The sequence below is a fragment of the Neodiprion lecontei genome, chromosome 1 (assembly GCF_021901455.1).
Source record: "Neodiprion lecontei isolate iyNeoLeco1 chromosome 1, iyNeoLeco1.1, whole genome shotgun sequence".
In the NCBI taxonomy this organism is placed as follows: Eukaryota; Metazoa; Arthropoda; class Insecta; order Hymenoptera; family Diprionidae; genus Neodiprion; species Neodiprion lecontei.
Window position 1 is genome coordinate 6336416 of NC_060260.1, and position 27444 is coordinate 6363859.

Below are 27444 nucleotides of genomic sequence, written 5' to 3' on the forward strand. Positions count from 1 at the left end.
ACACACACACACACACGTATGTATATGTATGTATTTATAAATATGAATGTACATCCAGTATCAAATTTCTACTATAAACCCGTACAGTCGGTAAATATTTCATTGGTGAATTCGTATAAAGGTACACGTGAGGAGAGTATATACATGTATTACACATACATAATGCATGTGTATAAAAGTGGACATATTTTTCACATTTCAATATAGCTTTTGAATGGCGCGGGATATGGTGATACGTTTGTCAGGAAATATATGACATATACATGTGTGTCCGTGTGTGTATATATATATATATATATATAGGGTAAAAATTAAAATTCATATCCTCTCGAATATCAAAGTCTAAAATATAATGTAAAAGCTTTTCCCCAAATTCTATTCGTTAAAGACATAATGAGAATAGGAATTGACACTTGGTAATTGTTGTCAAATCGGATGAATATGCGAAAAAAACAGAAAAAAATTAAAAATTTAAAAAAAAAAAAAACATCAAGAAACAAAAAGAATGTAGAATTGAAAAACTTGCAAATTTATTCGCAACAGAAATGTTTGTACTATGAAAATTCCTTGTTTTTTTTAAAGATGTGTAAAAACATTGCAAATGAGTTATTAATTTTTGAATGACCGTCACGATCATTGTTGCGAAGACAAGAAAGATATAAATATTCGAAACCTAGCAATTCCCGTATAAAACGAATTTGACGAATCTTACGAAAAAATACCTCGATACAATACAAGACTCGTAATGAATGTAATAGAAATCTGCGTAACGTGCAAATTTTACCAGGTTTGTATTCGCTCATTTTCTCCCCGGGGACGGGAATAAATTCCATTGTTACATATTTCACGTTAACCGTCGTAACGGATGCAGGAACTGCAAGCTCGGCTTCTCCGTCGGCTTCGGGTTGGGTGTGTGAAGCAAGTCGTTTAGAATCACGTCTCGGTAAGCCGGGGAACACGCAGAATTTACGATAAACTTGAAGCTATAAGGTAAAACTTGAGCGGTTATCAAACGAGCTCTTCGCCAACGTCGACGTCGAGTACCTACGCGTGTATAGATATATATGGGGCATTCCACGTCAAATTAGCAACCCATGTTACCTCGCTCTCTTCGAATTCAATCATTTTTAGCATGATTATTATACCCGAAAAGGACTCGGAATTTTTGTCAAATTTTCTTAGCCACCTGAGAAATTTGAGAAAAATCGTAAATATCGAGAAATCATAATCGCGTGGTGCTCATAAATCACATTTCAAATCGTAGAATCTGTGTGAATTTTTTCAGATTTTTAAAAATGGAATTTTCGGAATTGGCTTTGCGATTTTTTTCAAATTTCAACGGTGGCTAAGAAAATTTAACGAAAATTCCGAGACATTCTTGGGTCGGTATAAACATCATAGAACGAGAGAAATTTTGACTACCGGTTACCGCTCAGTCCTTGACTATTTTCATTTTTTTCCACAATCGAAAAATATAGTTCTAGGTAGAAAATGAAAATTACTTTTCTAGCCGTTACCAGAAAGTCTAGTATCCGTTACTATTCTTTCTCATTACGATCACCGTTGCTATATTTTCTTGCAACCGTTGCGAAAATTTTTTCTGGTAACTGTAACAAATGAAATTTTGAGCTACTAATTTGACGTGGAATGTCCTATATACGTACACATACGAGATGGAGAAAATCAAGTAGGTACAAACAGATCGAGGCACGCCGGATGAAAGACGGAATCTCGGTGAGATTTAGGTCGATATACGCGTTTGCTCCAGCGATCTACTCGAATAGATACGTCAGGCTGACGAGTCAGAATGAAATAATGTCTATGTACCAAAAAGTGAAAAATATCGCGAGAAAAAGATCGACGGTTGTCAGAAAAACACTTTCAGTCACAGTGGGATACTCAGCGTCCAACGTCGAAAATTTCCATGTCCTAGCCTTATCGCAGTTTATTTACAGGTTGGATTAAAAAATTATCAAATTCCGACTTTAAATCCGTGATCAACGACCCCAAAAACCCCCGAGGAATGAGTTTCGGCCAGAATCATCGAATTTTGATAGTTTTCTCGATCTTAAATCCGCCGTATTGGATCCGCCATCTTGGCTTAAGAAATCATCAAATATTGATTTTTGATTCGTGATCAGCGACCCCAAATACTCTCACGTAACAAAAATTAAACAAAAATATTTACCGTTTTCGTTCCCGTTACCGTTTCATCGAATCAGAATAACGGACACTGGAAATTACGATCTTGTTCCCAAATTTCGACGAACAACAATTGATCAATAAATTCGAAACATTCATAATTTCATTCAAGTTTAGTTAGTCGAAGAAAAATTCTGGATATATATACATATGCAAGAATTGTGATTTGCCGCTGAGTTTGAAAAAGATAAAGTCGATGTTTGAGTTGCCTGAAGTTTGTAAAAGGCATCCGGTTAAGCGAGTCCGCCTTTTTTATTTCACGTATCAACAAACTAGGTTCAATTTATTAAAGTTATATCAAGATAAGTAAGCGCTTCAGAAAAGATCAGAGTTTCACGACTTTGAGACGGACTTTGAAACAGTTCCGTGTTCGAAAATATGCAGATAAGTAGCTGTTTAATTATACGTTGGTAATTGCAATAATTATTGTGATCACAGGATGTGATAAAATAGTCAAATTTTTCTTTCGGTTTAATTTTGTTTAAACTTAATTACCAAACATGTGAATAAACTCCAATTTTAATAAACTAACTTAGGATTAGGATTAGCCATTCTTTCGAAACAAGAATGATAGAGAAATCGATCTGAAAGTATTGACTGTTTCTGGTTCTTGTTCATGTTATTCATAAATTTTATACGGTGCTCGACACGGATTTATCACTTTTAAAAATTCTCCCAAAAACCGTATTTTTACACTATTGAGAAAGAAAATACAAAAATCCCAAGAAACATTCCCAAATTCCGTGCAAATTCCCAGTTTTCCAAATTTCCCCAACATGCGACAGCCAGACACCCAAATCCGATCAACCGAATTTCGTGCAATCAAAAAGTTTCGAAACATACCGATCTGTCAAAAAAAAGTCCCTAATCTCACATCACAAATTGTCATACCGTACATTTACATTTCTAATCGTGAATACATTTTATCTTTTTTCGTTTTTAACTAGCAGTCCTCCAACTTTGCCAAAACAATGCCCGAGTAGAAACTGCAACGGTATCTCTCGCCAACGAACAACGTCGAGTAAAATACGTTTAACGCACACACACAGAGAGAGTGACAAGGTATTAAAATAATTTTTCCACGGCGTGAAATTAGCCCGACATTAGCAGATTTCTGGTAAACTTTCAGCAGCAGACGACCGTCAGTCGCGTTGCGGAATTAACTCCGCTTTCGTTATAACTTTGGATTGTCGCGTATTAAACACCGCACGTTATTACAGGTATAACACGTATACCTAGATAAACTTGCGAGGGTAATTTTTCCGGACACTGGACCCTTTGCGTGTTGTTGGTTACACGATCACGCGCCTTGTCACGGGCTGAACCTCCTCCCCCTCCTCCCCCTCCTCATCCTCCTCCTAGGGTTTTCCACCACAAAGCTGCCGACTTTGGATCGAGAAGGCGCAAAAGGGACGTAGGTATCCAGATATATAACTCCCGGCATGGTTCGACGCTTCTATAAAGTTTTTGACGCCGTTGCAAGAGTACACTGCAGAGGTTGTAATGAGATTAGGGCACACTTCGCCTGTTTAACCAACGATGCAAACTCGGGATGCTACGAGGATGCGGTTTATTATGCATACCTACATCTAGGTACCGCATGCTAAAATATTATATTACACCGCAAACCCGCGCGATCTATAATTTCAAGGTACGAAAATCCTTCGAGTCTCGCGTCAACTCACTTTTATCGCGTTTTCCAATTTTTAACGCGAGTCCCGCAGTCGATGAAAAAAAAAACCGCTACCTACCCGACGCGTTTTTTTTTTTTTTACAGTTCTTAAAGATCTATTTCAACGTTCGAAACATAACGAGTTCGTTCGTGATCAACGTATTTCTCACAGAGGGTATAACAACATTTATAGATGAACAAATTGGTAGAATTTTCATGCAGATAGGTAAACGAGTGTAAAAATTTGGTAAACCATCCGATACACGTGCAAATAATTCCGTAGACAGAAATAATTACAGATACGAATCAGCGACGTTGAATCGAAGGTGAATTTCCGGTTCGGTTTTTGCGAATTCAGGCACTCTTTTGTAATGCACCACGCGTTTCTCTTCTGCAAAGGGGTGCGGGGGTGTACCTCGTACACCGCGTCCACGATATAATCACGGATTTTCGATAGCGCATAGAGCAGAGATTTCACACCACGCGTATGTGTATACACATACATGCATCCGCATATAATACACGTATATTATATATAAGGTGTGCATAACGGGGAAGAACGGAAACACAGACGCAGAGAGAGAGAGAGAGAGAGAGAGAGAGAGAGAGATCGGAGATGCATAGTTTCGAGTAAAACCTTCGGTTATTGTTCGACACCAAGTATGCATATCCGATACCTCTGTTCGTGTGGAATGCTCGACGTGCGTGCAGAGACAGAAATGCTGCGGTTACGGCCCGCAGGATTCAATACCTCGCTATTAGTAGGATTAAGTAAGTAAGTGCATGTGTACACCCTGTTTCGCGTATGGATCGCTACAGGAAACAATTCGCAAATACAACCTCATGTCCTCCTGCAGGCAGCTAGCTATGCACGTATATATATATACATATATGTATATGCTTTTATAAGCGCCGCGTCGCTAATGTTATATTATTCGACAACCGACTCTGTTTATAAAGCGACTTAAGAATGTGACCGTAAACGATTGATTTTTGATTAAATCGAATGTTTTTTACCGATTAATCGAGTATAATCGATTGTTTTTCCTCGCAGTCGGTTTTTGTTTTTTTACTCCCGATATGCAATATTGCAATATCGATTCATGTGATCAGAATATCGATTATCATCATTGTCGTACTTACCAAGTACCTGTTTGATACAACAAGCGAATGATGAATGAATATTTTCACCTGCGGTTAAAAAATATTTTTACTGAAACTATAAATCATAAAAAAAACTTCTTCGCTATTAAGACTGCGCACTGAAATTTACGAAATTTTGGTTCCAAATATACCGTTGAAAAATAAAACGAAATAACCGCTTAATTTTTGCCAATTCAATCGATGCATCGGTCATTTTTATCACCGCGTCTATCGCTAAATTTTTGACTCCGGTGTGCGACGTGAGGAAAAGAAATGAAAGAATTTTGTTTTTCGACAAACCGATTCGATAAGAATGAAAATTACCAGAAATCGTAATATCAACTGTAATAACCGCACGATATAATATAATACTTGTATCAAAGTATCTCGCATGTAATTTGCAAACATTTTGAAAAGACTAATCGTTATCTAAGCAATCTCACTTCCTGCAATCACCGCGTTACGTATAACGCAAGTTATAATTACAGGTATATAACAGACAAGTTTGAAAAGCAGCTTGTTAACGATACCTGCAACTATACGCATATATAATTTCCAAGTGTAAGGTGCTCGATACCTTCGGGTAAGAGGTGCAAATTAACGCTGGATCCTGCAGCCGGACAACAAGGGAGGCGAGCAACGCGTGCAGCATTATTCTATGTTCTAGGATTGGCGTAGAAAGCTTGAGTTTCGCGAACGTGGCACGTACTCCCCGCGCTTTTGCGGCTTTACATGTATATATATATATATATATATATATATATATATATATATAATTATATATACGCATGCACGATATACGTGGATACTACGCCATCCGTCGTTTTTCTTTCGCTTTGAATACCGTTAAACAACGTGTAAATATAATGTTTATGATACTTGGTTGTGTCGTTAAGCGGGTTACCTGCTGTACGTATATTATATCAATCGTATAGATCAATTTTGCAAAAGTATATACGGATATTTTGCAGTCGCGGTTTCGACTGAATAACAATTTATTCATATTTGCTATTTTAGAGATATTATGAAGCAGCGAGGAAGAGAAATGATAAAAGTAGAAAATAGATTCCGGTGCGGAGTAAATGTGGATAATTTACGATTTTTATAACATATGATATTTGTTTTATAATACGGGATATAATTTTACGTCAGGTGGATCGAGCTTCTATTTAAATGACATTTTTTCATCACACATAATTAACAAATTCTTGGAAAATCACGCATAGATCTTTACCTGACGTGACGATATTTATACGATCGGATTAACGTTACTGAGTTCAGCCTCGTTGTTTACAGATTATTTCAAATTCTCCGAGAAACTAACTCCGATGCATCTCCAAATTCCAGAACTCGTTGTAAATGAAATTAGCGGAGCAAGGGCGATAGCGAGTAACGTGAAGCTGGATGAAGATTTATAGGAAAAGATAGATACTATTGATGAGAGAGTCAGCAAGTAGGAACAACGATAGACGAGTGGCCGTACGCCGAACGTAACAAATAAAAAAACAATAATAGTATTTTATACACCTCGAATAACTGAACATACAAACAGAAGCCCCATAATAGATTTGTTGAAATAACATATTCGTTCCGTGCGTATTTTATCTACATTATTTATTTTTTTATTCTTTGGTTTTACTTAAACCGCAAAACAAGCGTGCGATTTTTATAAATTTTATTTCATTTTGTTCCGTTTTCCCGGTACAGAGTAACGGACAAAATTATCAGTGGAATATTGCAATACCTACAAGTCGAAAATCGCCCCGCAAATAGTAGCGCGAAATATTTCGCATTTCGTGAATCCGTTTTTCCGTTCGCACAGTAATATCTAACCCCCGAAATATATATCTCGTTTTACACATCTTGGCTGCTATTTTTCGCGCTTATTTTAAACACTCTTACAACTGCACCATTCTTAACGATTATTAATGTCCCGCAACGGATACAAATTTTACACACGTTTATCCGCATAACTCGCATAGATGCAGCAATATGAATTCCGCAATGGAAACGAAACGTGTAGATGCAAACGGATAAAACAAAAATACACGTTCGCAATGCGATATTATACCGTCGTAAAATATATCTGTATGTGTATAAAATGCACATTTACCAACTTCACATACAGGAAAACGTATTTGCGTATAACCGGTATTATACGTATACCTTTGAGTAAATATATTCCGTTTGATGGACGAAATTTCATAAACTTTTGAGCATTGAAATTTTTACCGTCCTTTCCGTTACATGTATATTATGTATAAGGTTATATTAATAGTTACGTAATAAGGTACTTGCGCAGATGGCTGCGTTTCGCCGCTAAAATACAGATACATAATTATAGTACATCGTGAGTTTTGCAGCGTGGAATGGTGTATATATATGTACAGGTATACCTTAGACTGTGTAAAAAAACATCGACTATTTATAAATTGTGTTTTTTTTTTTCAAAATTCGAGTCGAAAATATTGTTTGAATTGAGAAAAAAATTATGCTGTCCAAATTTCAGCGATTAGTATTAACATTTAGAGATGTCTCGTAGCGATTTTCTATTTCCCATTTGAATAACATGGAACATTTTTTTTTCATACTTTGAAACGTCTCAATAACCCGTCGACGAATTAGTGTACCGATAAGACCAGAATCGATCCACATTTCACAACTATTCAATACGCACGACAATCTCGTAATAAAATGAATAGATATTATAGATTTTTGGCCAACCAACCTCGTTAAAAAATCCTGACGTCAATTTTGTGTAAAAATTTGCCATCGTGAATTTCGGATCTTACGGTAGAAGAGAGAAAAAAAAAATTGCAACCACTTCGACACTAGTCGTGCAAATAATAAAATTTCAAACGACATTTGCAGAACTCTACCGTTAAATTAATTACTTTCTTTGATTTTAAAAATTTGTTACTCTGAACAAATGAGATTCGGTACCAAAGTTTACAGCAGCTAACGTATTGTAAATTGTCGACGACGTTCTATTTGTACGACTATTTGTACGTGTATCATGTATATTTGTATAGACGTTGGTGCAGCGTAGGCGGGTTGAATTGGAGAGGGTGAGAAATCGGGAACGGATTGGAAACTCTGTTCAGGGTGTAGAGCTAGGCAGCTGCACCGTCTGTTGCAGGACGATCCAATTGTCCCTTGCTTTACTTAGCGAAAGCAAATCCAAAATAACTGCCAACTCCATTACCAGCCTCAATTAACACAAAACCCCCGGTGCCCTTTCAATCCTGTAATTCGAATTCTCAAAGTTGCGACTGCGGTGCTGCAGCCTCGGACACTCCCATACTCCGAGCTTTGTTTCGGTGAAAAATACGTTTCTCTCTCTCCATTTTTTTTTTTTTTTTTTACAAAAAAAAAACCGACTCAGGGTATCCAGCGTCAATGACAAATCAAACTCCCTGTCATTTCTCAGTTTTCCAAACGAAAATAAACATTCTCCAGAATTCTTTTTAACCCAACGTTAGTGAAAAAAAAAACTCACTTTAATATTTCATCACAACTAGTTAAAAATTAATCATCAGATGTCTCCGTCGTAAGTTAAAATAGTCCAATTTCTCTTTCGGTTTAATTTTGTTTAAACTTAATTACCAAATATGTGAATAAACACTCCAATTTTAAGAAACTAACGGAGGTTTAGGATTAGCCATTCTTTCGAAATATGAATGATAGAAGCATCGATCTGAAAGTATTGACTGTTTCTGGTTCTTGTTCATGTTATTCATAAATTTTATACGGTGCTCAACATCGATTTAGCAATTTTCAAAATTCCTCCACTTCAAACGTCTCACTGTGAGTAATTTCCTACGTTTTTAAGAATCGTACATCATAGAGGAAAAGAATAGAAAAATTTCAGGACCCATGACCGGATCTCCTGACAATTCTCGGTTTTCTAAGTTTTTCCAATTGCCAGACACCCTGGGTCTGTAATAATAATACGAGAATGATGAAAGGAAGTTTAAAAAAAAAAAATAAATAGATAAATAAAAAGTGCGGCGATTAACCAATTTTCTTTGGATCGATACGCTTTTGGTATCGCGTCACGAATTTCACTCTACGACATTGCATCATTTCACCCTAATTGCATTTTGCGATTTGCGGAGTCGGAAGACGTGCATGCCAAGGCAGCAGCCAAGATTGGATCGTTAAGACACGGTTCGAAGACTGTGCAGCATGCGATTCCCATCCCTCCGGCACCTTTTATACCCATCAAGCATAGCGGGAAGGCATGGCGAAGGGGCAAATCAAGAGTAAAAGAGATACTGCCAAGGTGCATGCGGGATTTCGGAGGAGGAAGAAGATGAAGAAGAAGAACAAGAAAAAGAAGAAGAAGAAGAATACGAAGAAGAAGAAGAAGACGAAGAAGAAGACGAACGAAAGCGAAGGAAGTAAAACGGAGAGCAGTTAACTTTTACGGCGGACTCAGGATGTCTTTTGACAATTAAGTATCGCCGTAAACTCTCTGCTAAGAAGAGAGACGAGCGCACCTACAACTCTATGTGTACCTACACGCACACACACGCACACATATATTATACGCGTTACGTTGTAGATGTGAATTAGAACGCCTCTATTGAGTATATCCAGGATCAGATTTACGATTTTATAATGAAGAAATGCACCTCCAGACTGCTGCAGCATTTATAGTCGTATCAATCCCGTGTTTGGTGTTTCATTTTCCAGTATCTGATATAAAATTAAACTAACAATAAGCCTGCGGCAGGTGCACAGCTTGTTGAAAAATTAATCACGTTGTGCGGTAGCAGGGACGCGGCGTCAATTCCGCAGGTTAAGATACGACTTACACGCTTCTTAACCTGTTGCGTTTCCGATCATACATATGTATACACACACGTAATACATATATAATACATAGGTACGTGCATACATGAATACGTGTGTACTTGTTTCTCAACCTCGGCTACAGTAATGTGTAATAAATACGTGCGCATCATACGCAAGAGTTTACGCATATAAACAAATGTATAAACGAAGTCTGAGACTGTATAAAATAGCGTGTACGCACACACGCGTATATATACATATATATATACATATACAGGCATGTTATACGTACATAATTAAAGAAATTAAAGTCGCCGGCGTTCGCAGATATAACTTGAGATGTTTGCGAGCGGATTATGCGCCGGTTTTCATCGTTTTCACATCGCGTGTGCGTATCCAAGTCACGGTAGTAGGAGAGAAGAAAAAGAAATAAAAATAAAGGTGGACGATTTTTCTTTTCCTTTACTTTTTTTCCTCAAACTCGAGGGTAGGAAAAACTAACCGACTTTGACACGGGGTCGTTATGTTAATTGCGCTCAACGTTTTCACCATCGTGCAAAATTATTTTTCCAACTACACTTGACGCGTTATTACGGTCACATGTGCAGCTGTGTCGTATAACCACGTGTATGCATATCGTGCCGGGTAACGTCACATGTATCACACATATCCGCGGAGACGCTGTCACCGCAATAAACTTGCCGCAGCGGCATCCCGTCTCTGTCGAAATGATGAAAATATAAGAATGAAAGAAGGGGAATAATAATAATAATAATATTAACAACAACAACAATAACAATACAAATACGCTCGACTTAATTCATTCCTCGAATATATTATATTATTGTTAATTGTAGTACGAGTAACGATGATATAACAAAAAAGAAAAAACATAATGGCAACAAGCGTTAGATTTTTTGATTACAGTTAAGAAAACCATAATTTCCATTCCGCTCTACTGACCAGAAGTAGGTACTTGTAACAATTTTATTCGGTTACCGATAGAAAACGAAAATAGTTAAGAATTGTACCTACGGTAATTACCATGATATACGTGAAGGTATATTCGGATAAAATGTAGCCTGCGAGGTGAAACTGCATGGCACGGACGACGAAGTGAATAAAGAAGCTGACTCGAGGAAGAAATAAAAAAGAAGAAGAAGAAGAAGAAGAAGAAGAAGAAGAAGAAGAAGAAGAAGATGATGATGAAGAAGACTTGCGATAGGAATAATTAAAATTTTCCAGTAGAGAAGAACTTAACTTTTACTATACAGCGAGCGCGAAAAGACGACGAGAGGAGGAGAAGGAGGAGGAGGCCAAAGGCATGGCAGAAGAGACATCATCTTACACTCGGCTACGTTCAACGTCCTTTCAGTTCCAGCTACTGCGACTAACTATGACCATCCCAATCCATCCATCCATCCGTTCCATCCGAGCATCTCCGAAGGAGAAATACGGAAAGTTTACTTTAGACGGTGGATTTTCACACTCGATGTTTTTCCGCGGATTAACTTTATAATCGTCCACGTTGCGTACAAGGGGATGATATATATATATATACATATGTGCATATATAATTTTGTACGACTCACTGAACAGAATTTCTTCAATTAAAAGCTAGAATGATGATAAGAATATTATACGTGTACCTTAGGGTGTTTCAGAAGAGAATAATTTGCGATCTTCCAATGTGGCGCCCTTTAAAAAGTTTGTTTAGATCGAAAGAAAGATTCTGTGAAAAAATTGCGCTCACTCGATATTTCACTTTTTTTTCACAGTTTCTGAATTAAAATTTTATATTAAATTATAACTATTTTATGAGATCGATTAATAATGAAAAAGTCGTCGGATCCACTTCTCAAATATCAACTGGAGACTTGATATTACAAGTCTGGATCTTCTCAGTGACGTAAATTGATATTACGAATGATGTAAGCGATAAAATAAAAATTTATTCACAATTCTTCGTAAATTAAAAAAAAAAAAAAAAAATGTACAAATATGAAAAATCAAATGATCGCTATCTTCCACATAACGTAAAACGCTCATCTTTTTCCAGAACCTTTCTTTTAACCCAAACAAATTTTTTAGGAGATGCCATGGTGGAAAATCGCAAATTATTTTTCTTGACTTCGTTCTTCGTGTAATTTACCAATAAATCATGTAAATTTGACGCACCATTTACAAAGAGAGAGAGAGAGAGAGAGAGAGAGAGAGAGAAAGAAAGCATTTTACCGTGTTTAGAAATCGTTCAAGTGTAGCGGGGTAGTCGCCGTTTTATAAAAGGATGGCAAACAGAGTCTGCAAGCTGATCCAAGAAACTTATGCGTTTGGCATAATCTAGTCTGCCTGCAATAACGCAGCAGGTGCGAACAGCTGCAATTGTTGTTTGATACGCCGTGATATAACGGATCGGTTCGTCAAACACCCTCTATGTTATTTTTTAACCCTCGCAGCAACTTTTAATGAAAACCTTCGCGTTATACTTTCTTCAAGAAGTTTAAGAAGTCCAAGAAAGCAGCAGCAGCAGCAGCTCCGGATAATTTATCCTTTGCAGTTTTACAGTGAATTTCCACAAAACGCTGCATTCGCTTCATCGTTTAATTATAAATATATATATATATTTATTGCAACTTTCGCTACCGATCGCATCGACTAACTTATCGTTAGTCTCTATAAATCGAAGAGACGTTGTAAACCTACCGCGAGAATTCCGCACCTCTGATTCCGCGTGATGCACCTACGTTTCATACTTGCAAGTCGGGGCATTATTTACCTAACGCTGCGTGACTCCTGCCGAGTTCTCGCACCTAGTCTAAATTAGTAGGTAGAGTCGAGTAAACCCAGCCTGACCCAAAGCACGGATCTGCATCATATTATTCTGAATGTTTGCACTACGTCCACTAATTGGATCTACTGCCGTATACCCCCCGCATGCATATAATATACATATATATATACAGACATATATATGGTATACGAAGCAATCTCTCGCCCGGCAATTCGCGTCACGCTTGTCTTTTCGAGCTTGCTATCGCGTTCTGAAACATTTTTTTTTCCGCATCTGTGTTAGCGGTTTTTGATATTTATTTATTTATTTATTTTTTTTTCGTTGCCTTTCTCTATTTGTAATAATAATTGTTCAATTGGGACTTTACGAAGGTAAAGAGAGTGTAGACTTTCAACGGATTTTGAAAAACTTTTTACTCCTGAAAAACAGGAATTCAGTCTCGTTGTTTTCTATACGTTTAACCGTATTTTCGAACGGTTTGTTCGTCGAAAGGAGAAAGGGAAAACATTTTTTTATAATAAGAGAAGAAAACAAATCACAACGCGATGACCAAATTTTGAGAGAAACTTCAAGAAACCAGATACGGACGGAATTCAAAAGTTGAATGATTTAATCTGACTTGTCGTTTACCCAATAAAAAAAAATAAAAAATAAAAAAAGACCGAATGAGGTTAATTATTCCTCCACAATAATAACACACCTTATACATCGCTATATTCATACATAGATAACATATGCACATGTGTGTGCTTCATATTATTATACATACCGTGGAATATAACGCCGCTAAGCACAAATAGAACTAACCGCAAACTACCTGTCGGCATTGCTAATTAGATATGGGATCTCCGCGACTGAATTGTCATATCGAGTTTAGATTATAGCAAGCTACGCGTACGGGGGGTTCAGGATATAATAATGCCTGGAAATGCATATACCAGCTGTACGAACCTTGTTATATTACGTCGTAGTAAAAAGGACGCGATACGTTATACAATACTTTTCAGTTTCACAAATTAGGGTGTTTGAAACTGAGAATAAAGAAAAAAAATATGCAATCAATCAATCAATCTTTTACCGGATTAGTTTGTCTCGTCTTTAACTCTTCTCATGTTTTCGGGCTCGCCGATTGAATTCGCCGTACTGAATTTCCAAAATCTGATTTCAGATTCGTAATCGGCGACCCGGAAAACCCCTGGATAGTGTTTTCTCTCTGGATTAGATCAAATTTGAAATTTCCGTCGACCATATTGGATTTTTTAAATCCGTTTTTAGATTGGTAATCAGCGACCATGTATTATATATAGGGTGTAAGGGGGTAACATTCTCGAAAATGAATTATTCCTCAAATTTTCACGGTTTTTGTCAATAAATTTCTTTCTAACATCAATAATTTACATTATATCGCAATAATTATTCTCGAGTATTGAAAAAACCTATTCGTATATTATCAGAAACGGCAAAAAATAAAAAAAAATGCAAAGAAGTATGTTAAGAAATCGCTCGTTAACAAAGTATTAGCTGTAGATATACGTATAAATTTTTTTTAAAAATATACCCATATATACAACAAATAAGATTGTTCACCGGGTGCACATTTGTATAATAATTGGCAAAGTAGATCTGCGTTGCGGAATTGTAGCAGTACAATAAGTAAGCTGCGGCGAGTTATTCCCAATAGGGGTGGTGGTCGCGAAGGGGTGGCGAAACTCTGTAGCAACAATTTACAATAGACTGTAGAAGATAACAAGTTTGTGCGACGGCGGCGGGGCTAACTGTGCAAGAACCGAAGCCCTTGCCAATATTGTACGATTCGAACTCCTGCAAGGGAAGGAAACAAGCAAGCGCATCGCTCGCCTCCCTGATCTACCCTACACACACGTACTTGATGTTTCGCCATTTTCGCAACTGTATGCAAAGTACAGAATCCAGCCACTAATTTCGAATGCACTCGATGCACGCATGCCTGCATGTACGTACATGGATGTACAAACCCCGAACCCGAACCCACTGTGTCAAACTGAATTTCTCCGCCTGTCTGTCTCTGTGTACTCCTGGAACTCCTTACCGCAGGTATATCTCAATTTCTAGTATCTATCCCCTCCTCCCCCACCCTCGCCCTCTCACTCTCTCTCTCTCTCTCCTCGCGCCGTGCAGTTTGAAATCCCACATCACCCCGGGTCCCATGGTTTGTTCCTTCCTATGTATGTATGTGTGTCGAGTTTCCCGCATATCAGAGCAAACTGCATCGGAATGATCGAATTACTCGTTTCAAATTACCGTTCCGCCTTATTCTTCTCCCTCGTGCCGTCGAATTTTAAAAACCACGTCCATCTGCGCGATACACGTCGGTCGTGAAAATTTGTTGAAACAAAAAAAAAAAAAAAAAAAAGGATATGATGTAAGGGGAATTCCATGCGAACCCGACCAACGTCCGACTCTCAACATTTGTGATTTCGTTAAAAAAAAAAAAAAAAATCCTCTACTAAAGTAAATCATTTACCCTACAAAATCGTTCCCAATTCCAACGACAGTAAACTGATATTTTCATTTTTTCCACGAGACAATTAAAAATCCTCCAACAATTCCAGGTTTTCCATGGCCTTTTTTAAATACCCTGATATTGAAAAGTTTTTCAGATGTGTGTCCACCCTCTAAATCTACCTTACGAAAGAACGAAAGAATTACCGCGTGTTGGATTGATTGAATTTTTTTACAACCGGATGGTACAGAAAGCGGATGCAAAAACCGTACCCTGTACAATCTACATCGTAAACTGTGACCAATGCTCGTAAAATAACGATAGGAAAACGGGAATGCGCGGCTAGATTTTGTTACTCGTTCAAAAATATTGCTGCCGCGACGTGAAAAAGGAGATTAGAAAAAAAAAATAAATAAACAAAACTAAAAGTAATCAGAGCGTAGGTACAGCGACGAAACGTAACCGAACGTGACTACATTTCTTTCTCTTCTCCTGTTTCCTCCTTCTTTCTATATTTTTTTCATCTTTTCTTTTTTCCATCGCCGTCGATTTTATACACGGCGAAGTTAAAACAAAGAGAGAGAGAAAGAGAGAGAGAGAGAATAAAGTGTTCGGTGCAATTAGTGTAACGTAGAATGGAAGTTTCCCGCTTTCGACTAAATATACGTCACGTGTAATTTCTGCGCAATGCACATGCACATGTAACCGACGATGTGTCTACGTGTATGCAATGTGCATGGAATACAGCGTCACGCACAAGGCGATAAAAAAGGACGACGAAACGTTGCACCAGCAACTGTGAGAATTGCAATCAGACTTTGCCTCAGGAGTTTGCAACTGTTGCGATTATATGACAACAACCACGGCACGCGTTGCGTGACGTGCATATGTGTTTGTGTGTGTATATATATATATGAGGCAAGTTCGAATGCACGTTAACACCAATTTTTAATTCGTGCAAGTCCGGCAAATTAATCGAGTCCAACCGCTGCTTGCCTGCTTCCTTGCTCGGTATTAACAGAAAACACGTTTTGCCTTGCGTGCGAAAATTAAAGAGCGAATTATAAACTGATGCTAAAAATTTCGAACACCTATTTTACTTGGATATCGTTCATCTCTTATTTTATCCTACTTTCTGGATCATTGCCGATATTCGAATTATACTGATCTGGCGATTCTGTAATAACTTTTACAACCATACGGGCATATTCGGTACTTTCGATTTTTATTTATTTATACCCTAATTTCGTTCGTATTATTAACCCTGCAAATATGACACGATAATCAATGAATGATTATTAATCTTTACGACCTTTTCTTTTTTTATCGATTGTAGATTTTTTATTCTTACGGCGTTGAAATGAAAAGAAAACTTTGTTAACAATTCTTTTTTTTTTTTTTCCCCCCAAAGAAACAGGTAGAGCATAAACTATGCGATTATTAAATGTATTATAAATCTTTCTTTCAACACGCAATAAGGATTAACTCTCGGGTCCCGATATATGTAAAAACTTTTTAAGGTTGAAATCGTGAGGAAAAATTCGGCTCATGTTTTTAGCACGTTCGGGTCTTGAATTATTGTGCAAATTTCGGAGGGGGATCAAATGTTTACACATAGTATTGTAAAAAAATCTCGTCGAGCCGCGAGTGTACTTAACAGATATAGGTAATGCAAATTCAGAATGAACTCATCGCGACGATGATAACGTAATTTTTACCGTATATGGAAGAAATAGAAGAAATTGAATCTTCGAATATTTGAACAAGGTGGATTAACGGTATACAGCGAGAGAATAGAAAGTCCGAGTAACCAACTAACCCAATACGGGTTTAATTTCACTCAAATGTATGCACGTACTCATATATACAAATGTCCGTGGTACGTACATAATGACCGTCGTAATTATCCATCGTAAATTTGCCTAAATACGTCGGTAAAAAGTACGTGAAAATATGAAATTCTGATTAAAACATCGATTAAATCGAAGCTATTGAATTCGATCTTGAATTTATATTTATATACATCAACGGAGGAAAAAAAAACAAAAAAAAAAAAAACCAAAAAAAAAAAAAAAAAAATATAAAATAAACCACGCGACTGTTAAAAACGTGACGAAAACATGTTGGTTGTAACACTTTAAGGATCGACTGTATTCTCGGTTAAGGTCAAGTCGAGGCTTAATGAACGTTAGAAAACAGCTTTGAAAGTACGGTATAACGTGTATAAAAAACAAATGCAAGACCTGTTTTCCCGCATTATAAACTTGTTGTACAAAGAATTGCCAGTCACGCTGAATGGGGAAATTATAAAAACACGTTCCGACGAACTGGACATACGAAATTGATTAAATTCGTCGAGGCGAGGAAAAGGGGGAGGAAACAAATCCGTCGCAAGAACCGGAAACAAGAACTCGGTCTGCTGCAGGAACGGGGAAATTTTCAGTTTCGCAAAATTGGACCGTGGTAATATACCTTGAACGAGAGAGCTTTCCAATGTGAAAATAACAACCTGAATAATTCATGCCGTTGCCGCTGCCGCTCCTGCTGCTTCTGCATCCTCGAATCGTGAATTTCAGCATGAAAATAGAGGAATGTATAAAGGAAATTCGAAGGGAAACCTTTTCCCCGAATGTTGATTCAATATATTATAAATATATAATCGAATTACTGCGACTTGATTTCTGGTTTTTCGACAGAAACGTGAAACTGGTTTTCTCCGAGTACGATTTTCTACCTCTTTGTATACGTCAACTCGGAAACTGGGCCTCTCGCTTTATCTCGATCAGGGATATCATTATATTACTTGCTGCACGCGTTTGCGTGAAAGCGGACTTATTGTAAGAAAGGTCGTAACCGGAAACTATGATCGCGCGTTTTTCTCCTCTTCACTGCTAAGGCGATACGAATTATTATTATTATTTCCATTCAAATATTACGAAACAATTTGCGAATACTGTAATAATATACGTTATCTCAAAAACTGCATGGCCTCAACTGAGTCTATAATTTATATCTAACTCTCCGTTATATTCATTTTGTCAAGCTCTATTAGTCGCTGAATTTGTTTCAGAGAAAGCGGGGTTCAGCGTAATTTCTTACATAATTCAAATATGCGTAGAGGAAAAAAATAAATAAAAAATTATGCAGAATTTTTTCACGGAAAATAGAATTGGTCTTTTCTTTGTTTAAAAGATATGTATATGTGAAAAAGTCGACCCGGCCTAAATTCACGGCAGAGAGTGGGAGAGAGAGAGAGATAGCAAGAGAGTTTCTACGTTAATTTCTATGAACAATTACAACATAGAAAATCAAATGAAACCTGGTACAGGACCGATTTTAAAGTTTTTATCCGTCAGCTCGTCGAATCACCAATACAAAACGTTCCTGAGTTTACAGAAATTGAACGAAGGCGAAAAGTGACAAGAATTTCTCCTCTCAAACTAGACAGGTATAAATTTATCAGCTAATTGGAATGAGAGATACTTGTCGGAGTTCGGGGGTTGTTCAATTCTTTTTTTACATACGTCGACAAAGAAAAAAACGATTAATTTCCTTTCACGAGAGCCAGGGAAGTGAAATTAATCCACAATCTCGAATCTGTGTCTCATTTCTCTTTCGATATGTCGTGTGTATACATATATGTATAACACAAATGAGTGCGGATACTCAGGCATCGCACGAAGTGAATTGTCGATAACAACATAACGTGCTTATAAATTAACAATAGCCTAGTTTGGCTGTTCACCGAGTCCATATATTGTTTCAATTACGAGACCGTGTCTGCGATTCAAGGATCGAAGAGGAGGAAGAAGATTAAGAAGGTGATCGAACTGGCAAAGAATGACCAAAAATAATCAATCATTTTTCAAACTCGATTAATCGACGGACTCGATAATTTTCCCGCATGATAGATTTTTGCTTTTTACTCTCACGCACGACGCTATACAATTTCAATTCGTGTGATTAAAATATCGATTATTATAATTGTCTTGCTTACTAAGTACCCGTTTGATATAACAAGTGAAAGATAGATGAATATTTTCACCTGAAATTAAAAAATATTTTGAATAAAACTGTAAATTATCAACGAACTTTTCTGCTATTAAAACTACGTATTGAAATTTATAAAACTTTGGATTCACGTGCAAAGTTTAAAAAAAGCGATATAATCGATTAATCAATTAATTTTTGCCGATTCAATCGAGTCGTGATCGATTATTTTTTTTAACTCGATTAATCGACGCATCGATTACTTTTAGCTTAGTGGCCATCGCTAGAACTGGTGGTGCGGGAAAGTTCGATAAAGATAAGAAATGAAAAAAAAAAAAACGCAATGAAAAATAAAAAAGAAAACAATGACGATACACGCGTGACCGAAAAAGAATTTTTGTGAAAAAATGAGTTTCATCAATCGCTCGTTTCGCGATTGCGAACATGCAGGAACATTAAATGCATCGAAGTAATTTGATCCGACAGGTAAAGACCGAAGCGCGAACTGAATCTTCGCGAATTGTTCCCTGCGGAGTAAAACGTAGTAATTTAGTCCCGCAGACGGGTCGGGGCAATTTAATCAGCTGGTACAGCGACCTATACATACGTGCCTAATGTACCTAGAGGTCTATAACGTGTGTACAGGTGGCGGAAATTTTCACCAATGCGATGCAGCGAGAATTTCGTTAAAATTGAGGTACAAGCAATGGTTTTTTCATTTTTTCCCCTTCCGCGCTTTAAACTCCTAGCAAAAATGCATTCAATAATGGAAAATTACCAAATTTTTGCACCCGCGGTTTCTTACAATATTGATGGTATTATAAAGTGAAAAAAAAGTTTATTTACTCTTAACAAACGTATATTTTCATACGACAAAACAAAGGTTTCGTTATTAGCATCAAATTTTGGTTGAGTCAAATATGATTTGTCAACAATTAACAAATTTTTGTCGACTAAAATTTGACAATAATAACGAAACATTTAGTTCGCCATATCCAAGTATACGTTTATTAACGATAAATAAACTCTTTTCTCGGTGTACGCACGTGTTTCGATCCTCCACAGTAATCTGCGGAATCACGGTTGTATATCGGTATGCAATATGCATACATTGGAATTCTTTTTAACATGTAACCGCAGAAAGAGTATCGGACAATTTGTTACGCACTCTTTTTTACAGATTGACCCCATCGCGTCATCTGTTTATGAAAATTCGCAAAAACTGAGGCACAGCCAGTTACACAGTTTTCTAGTTATTCTAATTTTATACTCAAACATTTTAGCGGTTCAGCACAATTCGAGCTATCGGAAAATTTTCTACCAATTTTTCTTACCTTATATTTATTAATAATATTTTTTCTTTCATAGATTCTGCACAATAAATATTATAAAATAAGATATAAAAAAACTGAGACAAAAAACTATCCTAAAATCTCGAATATTTAAACGGTTGAAAGAAGGTACGACAAATTTTACGAATTTTGATTAGAAAAAACTTTTTCTAGAACGCGGTTGGTGTATGAGATTCAGAGCGAATCAAGAGACATGTTAAACTTGAAAGAAATGTACGAAGTTAAAGTATACTTGAGATAAAAAAAAGTTTGCCAAAATATTATTCGTCATCTCAAGAACTATGTATCGTACTTAAATTTAGAGATGAAACAAACAATAGTACTAATTTTTATATTCTCTGTTTTTTATTCCACAGTGGCGTTGCCGATCAAGAATGTGACGGCTAACTCCACAACGGGGTTGAACCTATCGGAAACAATGTTTTCGGTTGGCGATGAAGGTGAATCGTCGCCGGTAGATGAGGATGCAGAATTCAAAGATCGGTACCGAAGACTGATACCGTACATGACATTTTACGTCTCGAACAACAACGTGAACCAGCAATCGCAATCGCAGTCGTCGACTCCCTACAAGGGAATGATGAGAATTTCACCAAATGTGCAAAGAAGACCGGTACCTCCAGCTTCTCACCTGCGATACAACAATTATGGAACAAGAAACAACCACCCAAAGGGGGTTGGAAACGGCGTAAAACAGACCCAACAGTACTACGTGAGTCCGCCGACAGTTCCTCATGAAAAATTCATACCGTCTGTCCAATATGACCCGAAAGACACCGATAACGAGGAGTACTTTACGCCTGTGCGATACACCCAGAGTCCCAATATTGAAGACTACCAATCGTCCCACTATCAGAGGCCCAGTTACCTGACACCGAGGCCGACGACATCCTCGTCGACTCTACGCATCAACGAACATCAGCACCAACAGCGACCGCTTCAGTTGTACTTCACAACGCACAGACCAACCACGATGAAATTCACACCTGCTGGATCGTACGCCGAAATCTTGGTCAGGAAGGAATCGCTGCCTAAACGACCCACTCAGAGACCGCCTTACGTCAAGTATGACCAAGGAGAAACGATAAATTATCCTGGGGCTGAATTCGAACCTCAGCGATACGTCAGACCGCAGCCCTTCAGACTCCCGGAACAGGGTTCGGCATCTTTGCAGTCTTCTCACTTTACTTCTTCTGCTCATCAGCTTGACCAGAGACAGCGAAATCCGTCGACACAGGCGACCCTGAACCACATAGTAAAAAGTCTTCAACTAACTAATCAGCTCCCAGAGATGTTGAACGCGGATAATATTGACGAGAGTATTAAAACCCTTGTGGAAATACTTAGTCTGTTGAACAATGGAAGGAAGTACGAGCTGCCGCACTCTCAGCAAAATTCAGGGTCTGTTTTGCCGGTTGTCGACTCCTCTCCGAAGTACGTTCAGGAGTATCAAGACGCTTACGAAGTTGTTCAGGCCAGGCCCAAGCCCTCTACGAAGAGGCCGTTCAAACCGACTCGAATCAGACCAATCGTAGTTCAAGATAACACGAGGCCATCTAACGGACCCTATCACGTCAATGTGATCGACATTATAGGGAGAAAATACTTACCGACAATTTTGCCGGAGAATCAGATAGAGGCTACCGGGCTCTCGGAGCCACCGCGAATCGTTCAAACCACAACGTCGCAAGGGTATAAAATAAATGAAGAAACTCCTGGAGATCCTCCGGTGGACGATAATGTCGCAGTGACGATCTTTCCTCTGACAACCGAAGAACCTGCGGCACAAAATTATCCACCACCTGACGGAGCCTCGTCTCATGTTCAAAATTTTCCACCGACGCCACTAAAATACGGAGCAACCAGAGGTAAACCTAATGTCGATTACCCTGCATACGCTACGATACCAAAAACAGGATTCAGCTGCTCGACCCAACGGTATAAAGGCTTCTTCGGAGACCCCGACACGGGGTGTCAAGTAAGTTGATCTTTTATTCGATTCATTTTTATCGTTATCAGATTGATTGTACAGGAATCGTGGATTCACCAACGACCATTTTTTGTTTGTTAGGTCTGGCATTACTGCGACTTGAACGGTGGAATGTCCTCTTTCTTGTGTCCAAACGGTACGATCTTTAGTCAGGTAGCTCTGACTTGCGACTGGTGGTTCAACGTCAAATGTGAATCAACGGCACAGCTTTACGTGCTCAACGAACGATTGTACAAGTACATACTTCCAGTGATGCCCAAGTTTCCAGAAGATTTTAGTGGGCCGGAAGTGGATCGATACTTGGAATTGAAATTTAAAGAAATAGAGGCAAAAATGAAGGAGAAGAAGCTTAGAAAACAACAGATGGACAAAAATAAGACAAAGAACAGCACGCAGATTGAAGACAATATTACGCAATAGATTGACGATTCGATATTCCCTTCTTCAATATTTATTTTCCTCTGCTAATAACCGGTAAAAATTGACACTGCAACGAAACGTTACGGCAGTCCATTAATATATTTTTATTTGTACTGGGAAATGATTCTTTTCCTGCATTTCAAATTTTACAATTGCCTAATATGAAATCTCAACAGTCGCGTGCAAATGATAATTGCTTGACGGACTTAAATCTTAAATCTATAGATGCAATTAATGGATTTCAGTGAAATATTTTCGTCGCTTCATTGTACGGAGATGATTTACGGTGTTTTGTAAGAGTTTTCTTCGATTCCTCTAGTCATAATAACTTTTATAAGTATGTGTAATAAATATTTATGCGAGACTGTGACAAACCCATTATTATGTATATTCGGTGCTATGCATATTGTGTAGAAAAGAATTTTCAAGACTATAGATCGATTTTTACCAGCGATGGGTACGCAGGAAAAAAGATTTTTCTTTTTTCCTCGCTGTCATTTTTTCCTCAGATACGGTATTTATGGTGAAGGTTACATAAATATTATATATATATATATATACTAATCAAATTTAACGCTCGGAACTATGTTCACTTTAGATTGTGTTCGACTCATGAAAAAACGTTCACTTGTAGTAAACGCACAAATACGCTGAACATATTTTGTTCTTATTAACGACGAAAGAAACTATCGTCAAGTTTTACAGTCAATCGAAGATACGAAGTAAAATGAGATTATAGCATTAAATTGATTCTACAAGAGTACCTAAATCTTTTTTTTTTTTTTTTAGTTTTGTTATATTAAAATTATTGAATAAAAATATTTATTCATTTTTCTATACTTCACGCACTGATTATTTGCACACACTTATCCCTCGTGTGTTGTTTGGTCATCAGTTGCAAATACAGAAAAGAACAGGTACGTGTTAACAATATGATTAATTTTTCTTACCTTTTCAGTCTGTTTCACCCGCAGCAACATCTCAGTTAATTTCTCGATTACATCCTGAAGCTGCGGTTTCAACTCCTGATTCTATAAAATAAAAACATATTTTATAAAATTAAATTTAGAAGCATTGAGGGTTTTTCCAAAAAGTTTACCCAAGCAGTTTTGTGAAGACTATCTAATTTGGTTGAAACTAATGAACGAATTAAATCATTCGGCGTTACTTTTCTAAAAATATACCTTTTCAAGTGTAGAATATATTTTTATAATAAAATACGAAATATAATATGTAAATATTTTTTACAAATTTAGAAAGATGTCTTTTCTTTGTTATTTACAATTCGATACGCTCGAACTTACAACAGGTAATGTAAAACTAAATACAGTCAAATTGGAGATAACCTATAAATAAAAAAATAACAAACCTTCTCCGACTGAGTGACTATACTGTGATCTCGATGAGAGAGAAGCAGGCAGTGTGTGCAGGCTGATACGTTACATTTTTGACAATGAAATTGGACGCTTTCTTTGGGATGGACGTGACACTCATTTGATAATAATTTCCAGAAGTCGTGACTATCTTCTATCAAAGACACTTTCTGATGACTCTGCAGAGCTCTTCCATGAATCTGTTTCAGTTAAAGAAGCATATCCGATTTCAAAACGTAATGCCAACCATCTTAAGCGAAGTCGCATAATAAATAGTCGAATGAATTCTGCATACGGAAAGCGATTAAAAGAAAAAACACAAAAATTATTCCATGAAATATTTAACACAAACCTTTGTGTAACACAAGTTGCAGAAAAAAACGTTGCACTGCCGACATCGAAAATCTGCCTTGAGTCCGCATTCTGAACAATGCTCTTTAAACACAAAAATAAGTTACATCAAGCATACGCGTAAAAAGCTAGTCAATGAAATGCAAGAATGTTTTTTTTTTAATCTTCAATGTAAATGTTACTGTACTTCTCTACATGGAAGGTAAAAAGAAAATTAACTAGACTCTGAGAAATTACTCCTCGAACTTAATCAAGTTTCTCTCAAATAAAAATCAAAGTAAAAAATGTGTGTACATATGCTAATGCAAAAATATCTACTCTACATCCTCGACAAAGTTTCACAAGAACAACTTTTCATATCAGAATTAACCAACGTCAAACAAAACTATAGCACAACCAGAATGGATTATCGTTTTAATACATGACATACTGAATTTAAAATTTTTCTGAATTTTCTTCAATATTTCTCGTTTTTACAATCAACTCAAAGCATAGATAAGCCGAAAGTCAGACTGTCTTCGCAATAAAATTGTATATTCTTATAATTCATTGTTTCCATAGGCAGCCACGCACCTATATTTTCACTCAAAGATTTTTTGTGTCGAGCCGCCGCCGATTGCTGAAAAGTAATATTTGGCTCAACGCAATTCAATCCTGCGGATTGACTTGCAGTAATTAACCCCAAGGTATATAAGTTAGGTGAAAAATTGGCTTGCTCGTTGGTATTTGGTTGAAAAATTGTGCCACAAATTCCACACATCTTTGTCGTACAAGTCTTGACACATATCTCGCATATCGCGTGTCCACATTGTAGTAGTAGCGGAGTCTTTCCGCGAAACTGATGTGTTCCTGTAATAAAAAAATTAAATAATAAAAAAATTGATACAAGATAAATTAAAAAAGGCAAAAATCAGGCAATCAATGCAGTCTGTACTTTCACACAAGAGCAAATCAGGTATATTTAAGAAATCAATCTGCATGACCCATGCCTCGGGAAGCACTAGACTTAAAGTAAAAAATTGTGCTTTCTTCGGCTTTGCCATCTCGGTGTTAGCTTTTGGTCTGTTCGTAGAGTTTAGACTCGAAGTATTACCTTAAAAAGTGTCGTAAAGAACTGAACGCCAATGACATGTAACATGATTGTTGGCGACTGTAGATTTACTTCAGAGGGAATGAATCGTACAACTACAACGAAAGGTTGATATAAAGCGAACAGAAATGGTCTAATATCATACAGACTAGGTGATCTCGAAAGATTGGTTGGTGAGAATTGTGTAGGATAAATCGTCTTACAGCCTGTGAAAGAAAGAAACCCATAATAGCGAAATTTGCATCGAGATGCAACAAGCGTGGACGACAATGTGTCAACACGTGCTCCATGTACGAGGTACGTCAAAAACTGCACGTCAGATTAACGCGATGCATAAAGATAATCGGCCGTTATCAGGTCCTGCTCTCCAGTTTTCTGTAACTTAATTATTCTTCTTTCTCTGTATGCGAAAATCTATGCCAGGAAATCCTCTTGCGTTAAGTATCGAAATGAAGCCGGCACGCATGCAGGATCCATCCTCGAAACGAAAACAATAAAATGAAAAGTGTACGTATAATTAACTTACCTCGAAACGAGAAGGTGTGTTTGCAGTTGGCACATGTTGAGTATTTCAGTTTTGTCTGAAGAATCGAATGCATTTTTATTCGCAAATTAACACTTTGATTGTACTGCATTTACACGATGTACAATTACTCTTTCAAACACTTTTGCACTCGTGGTCCTACATCGTCTCGCGCAATGCGTAGTGTTGGGGGTTACCACACTCAACGGTAGGCTTACGGACGTACATGTTAAGCCACTGCCATCTGAATCCCGAACTTAAATTTTTCAAATATTTGTCCAGTTCATTCAACACTGTTCACACGATCGGAAATGTTCGTAACTGTACGGGTACGCGGTAGTTATCGTCTTAAAGCGCACACTTCACGCTGCTTACAGCTGATTTCACGGAAGGCATTCGCTGATGTTCGAATTCTAAACAGACTGGACAAATATGGCTGAAATAAAATCGATAAATTGTAAGTCTGATCTCCATTACCGACCGTGCCGACCGCAAATAAAATCAATTATCTGATGGTGAGAGAATATCAACGGTATTTCTGAACCATGTATTCTTTTCTCGGTTTCTAAACACGTTGCTTGGACAGTCAGAATCGAAAGTACATATTTTACAGTAGTGGTATTTACCAAGCGCGGTGTTTCGCTCAAGCATGACTTGACATCGCAAGTGTCGGTAAGGCAGATTCTTCTGTCATGAGAATCTCGCGTATCAAGAATTTAAATCGTATTTTCAAGGCGACAGTGTGCTAGAACTTGTTATGAAAACAAGTGAAAGACTTGCCACACGCCGCATGTACAAAAATATTACTTTTACCTAAGGCTACTGACTCATTAATTTTTCTTGCTGAGAGGCTGAATCTTTAATAACTCGATGAACTTAATTCATGACGGGTAAAAGCCTGCAAAGGAGTAAAACACACGGATATAAACAGTCAGAAGGGTTGATATATGGCTTTCAAGTAAAAACCACCCATAATATGTGCTGACAATTGATTCGTTTGGAAAATAAGAGTTTACGCGTATAGTATATAGGTAGGGACAAACGGTAGATCTAACGGGACAGCCGTTCTTGCCATTTTTTTCTTTAGTATTACATTGCTGGTACTTATTCGTTCCACTGCCCGCACCCAGCGTCGTGTATAAGTAATCATTACGAAATTAGAACCACAAGCGTCGATCCGAATGTCGAGGGTCTTGTACAACCGCAATCACGGTATAAACGTTAGAAAAAAATCAATTAAGACAAGAATCTGATGTGTATTAGCC

At 37.4% G+C, this 27444-nt stretch overlaps 2 protein-coding genes across 3 annotated transcripts in view; one reads left to right on the forward strand and one right to left on the reverse strand.

The window, feature by feature from the left end:
* Positions 1-23617, forward strand: part of LOC107218547 — a 30873-nt gene extending 7256 nt beyond the window's left edge. The window contains exons 2-3 of the mRNA XM_015656455.2: positions 20789-22410; positions 22504-23617. Of these exons, the coding sequence (XP_015511941.2) occupies positions 20789-22410; positions 22504-22842 (1961 nt within the window). The 3' untranslated portion in view covers positions 22843-23617. The remainder of the gene's footprint in view (positions 1-20788; positions 22411-22503) is intronic.
* LOC107218542 (RING finger protein 17) overlaps positions 1-26588 on the reverse strand; it is a 101060-nt gene extending 74472 nt beyond the window's left edge. Inside the window, exons 1-5 of one of the 2 annotated variants that reach the window (XR_006904139.1) lie at positions 26183-26588; positions 25140-25415; positions 24568-24650; positions 24212-24415; positions 23793-23873 (exon numbers count right to left, since the gene is read on the reverse strand). Coding sequence is in view for 1 of the 2 variants with exons in the window: in XM_046738797.1 (XP_046594753.1) it covers positions 23793-23873; positions 24212-24415; positions 24568-24650; positions 25140-25415; positions 26183-26291 (753 nt within the window). In the remaining variant the exon portion in view is untranslated. The remainder of the gene's footprint in view (positions 1-23792; positions 23874-24211; positions 24416-24567; positions 24651-25139; positions 25416-26182) is intronic. The other variant, XM_046738797.1, reaches the window with a different exon arrangement.
* Between the last annotated feature and the right edge of the window lie 856 nt (positions 26589-27444).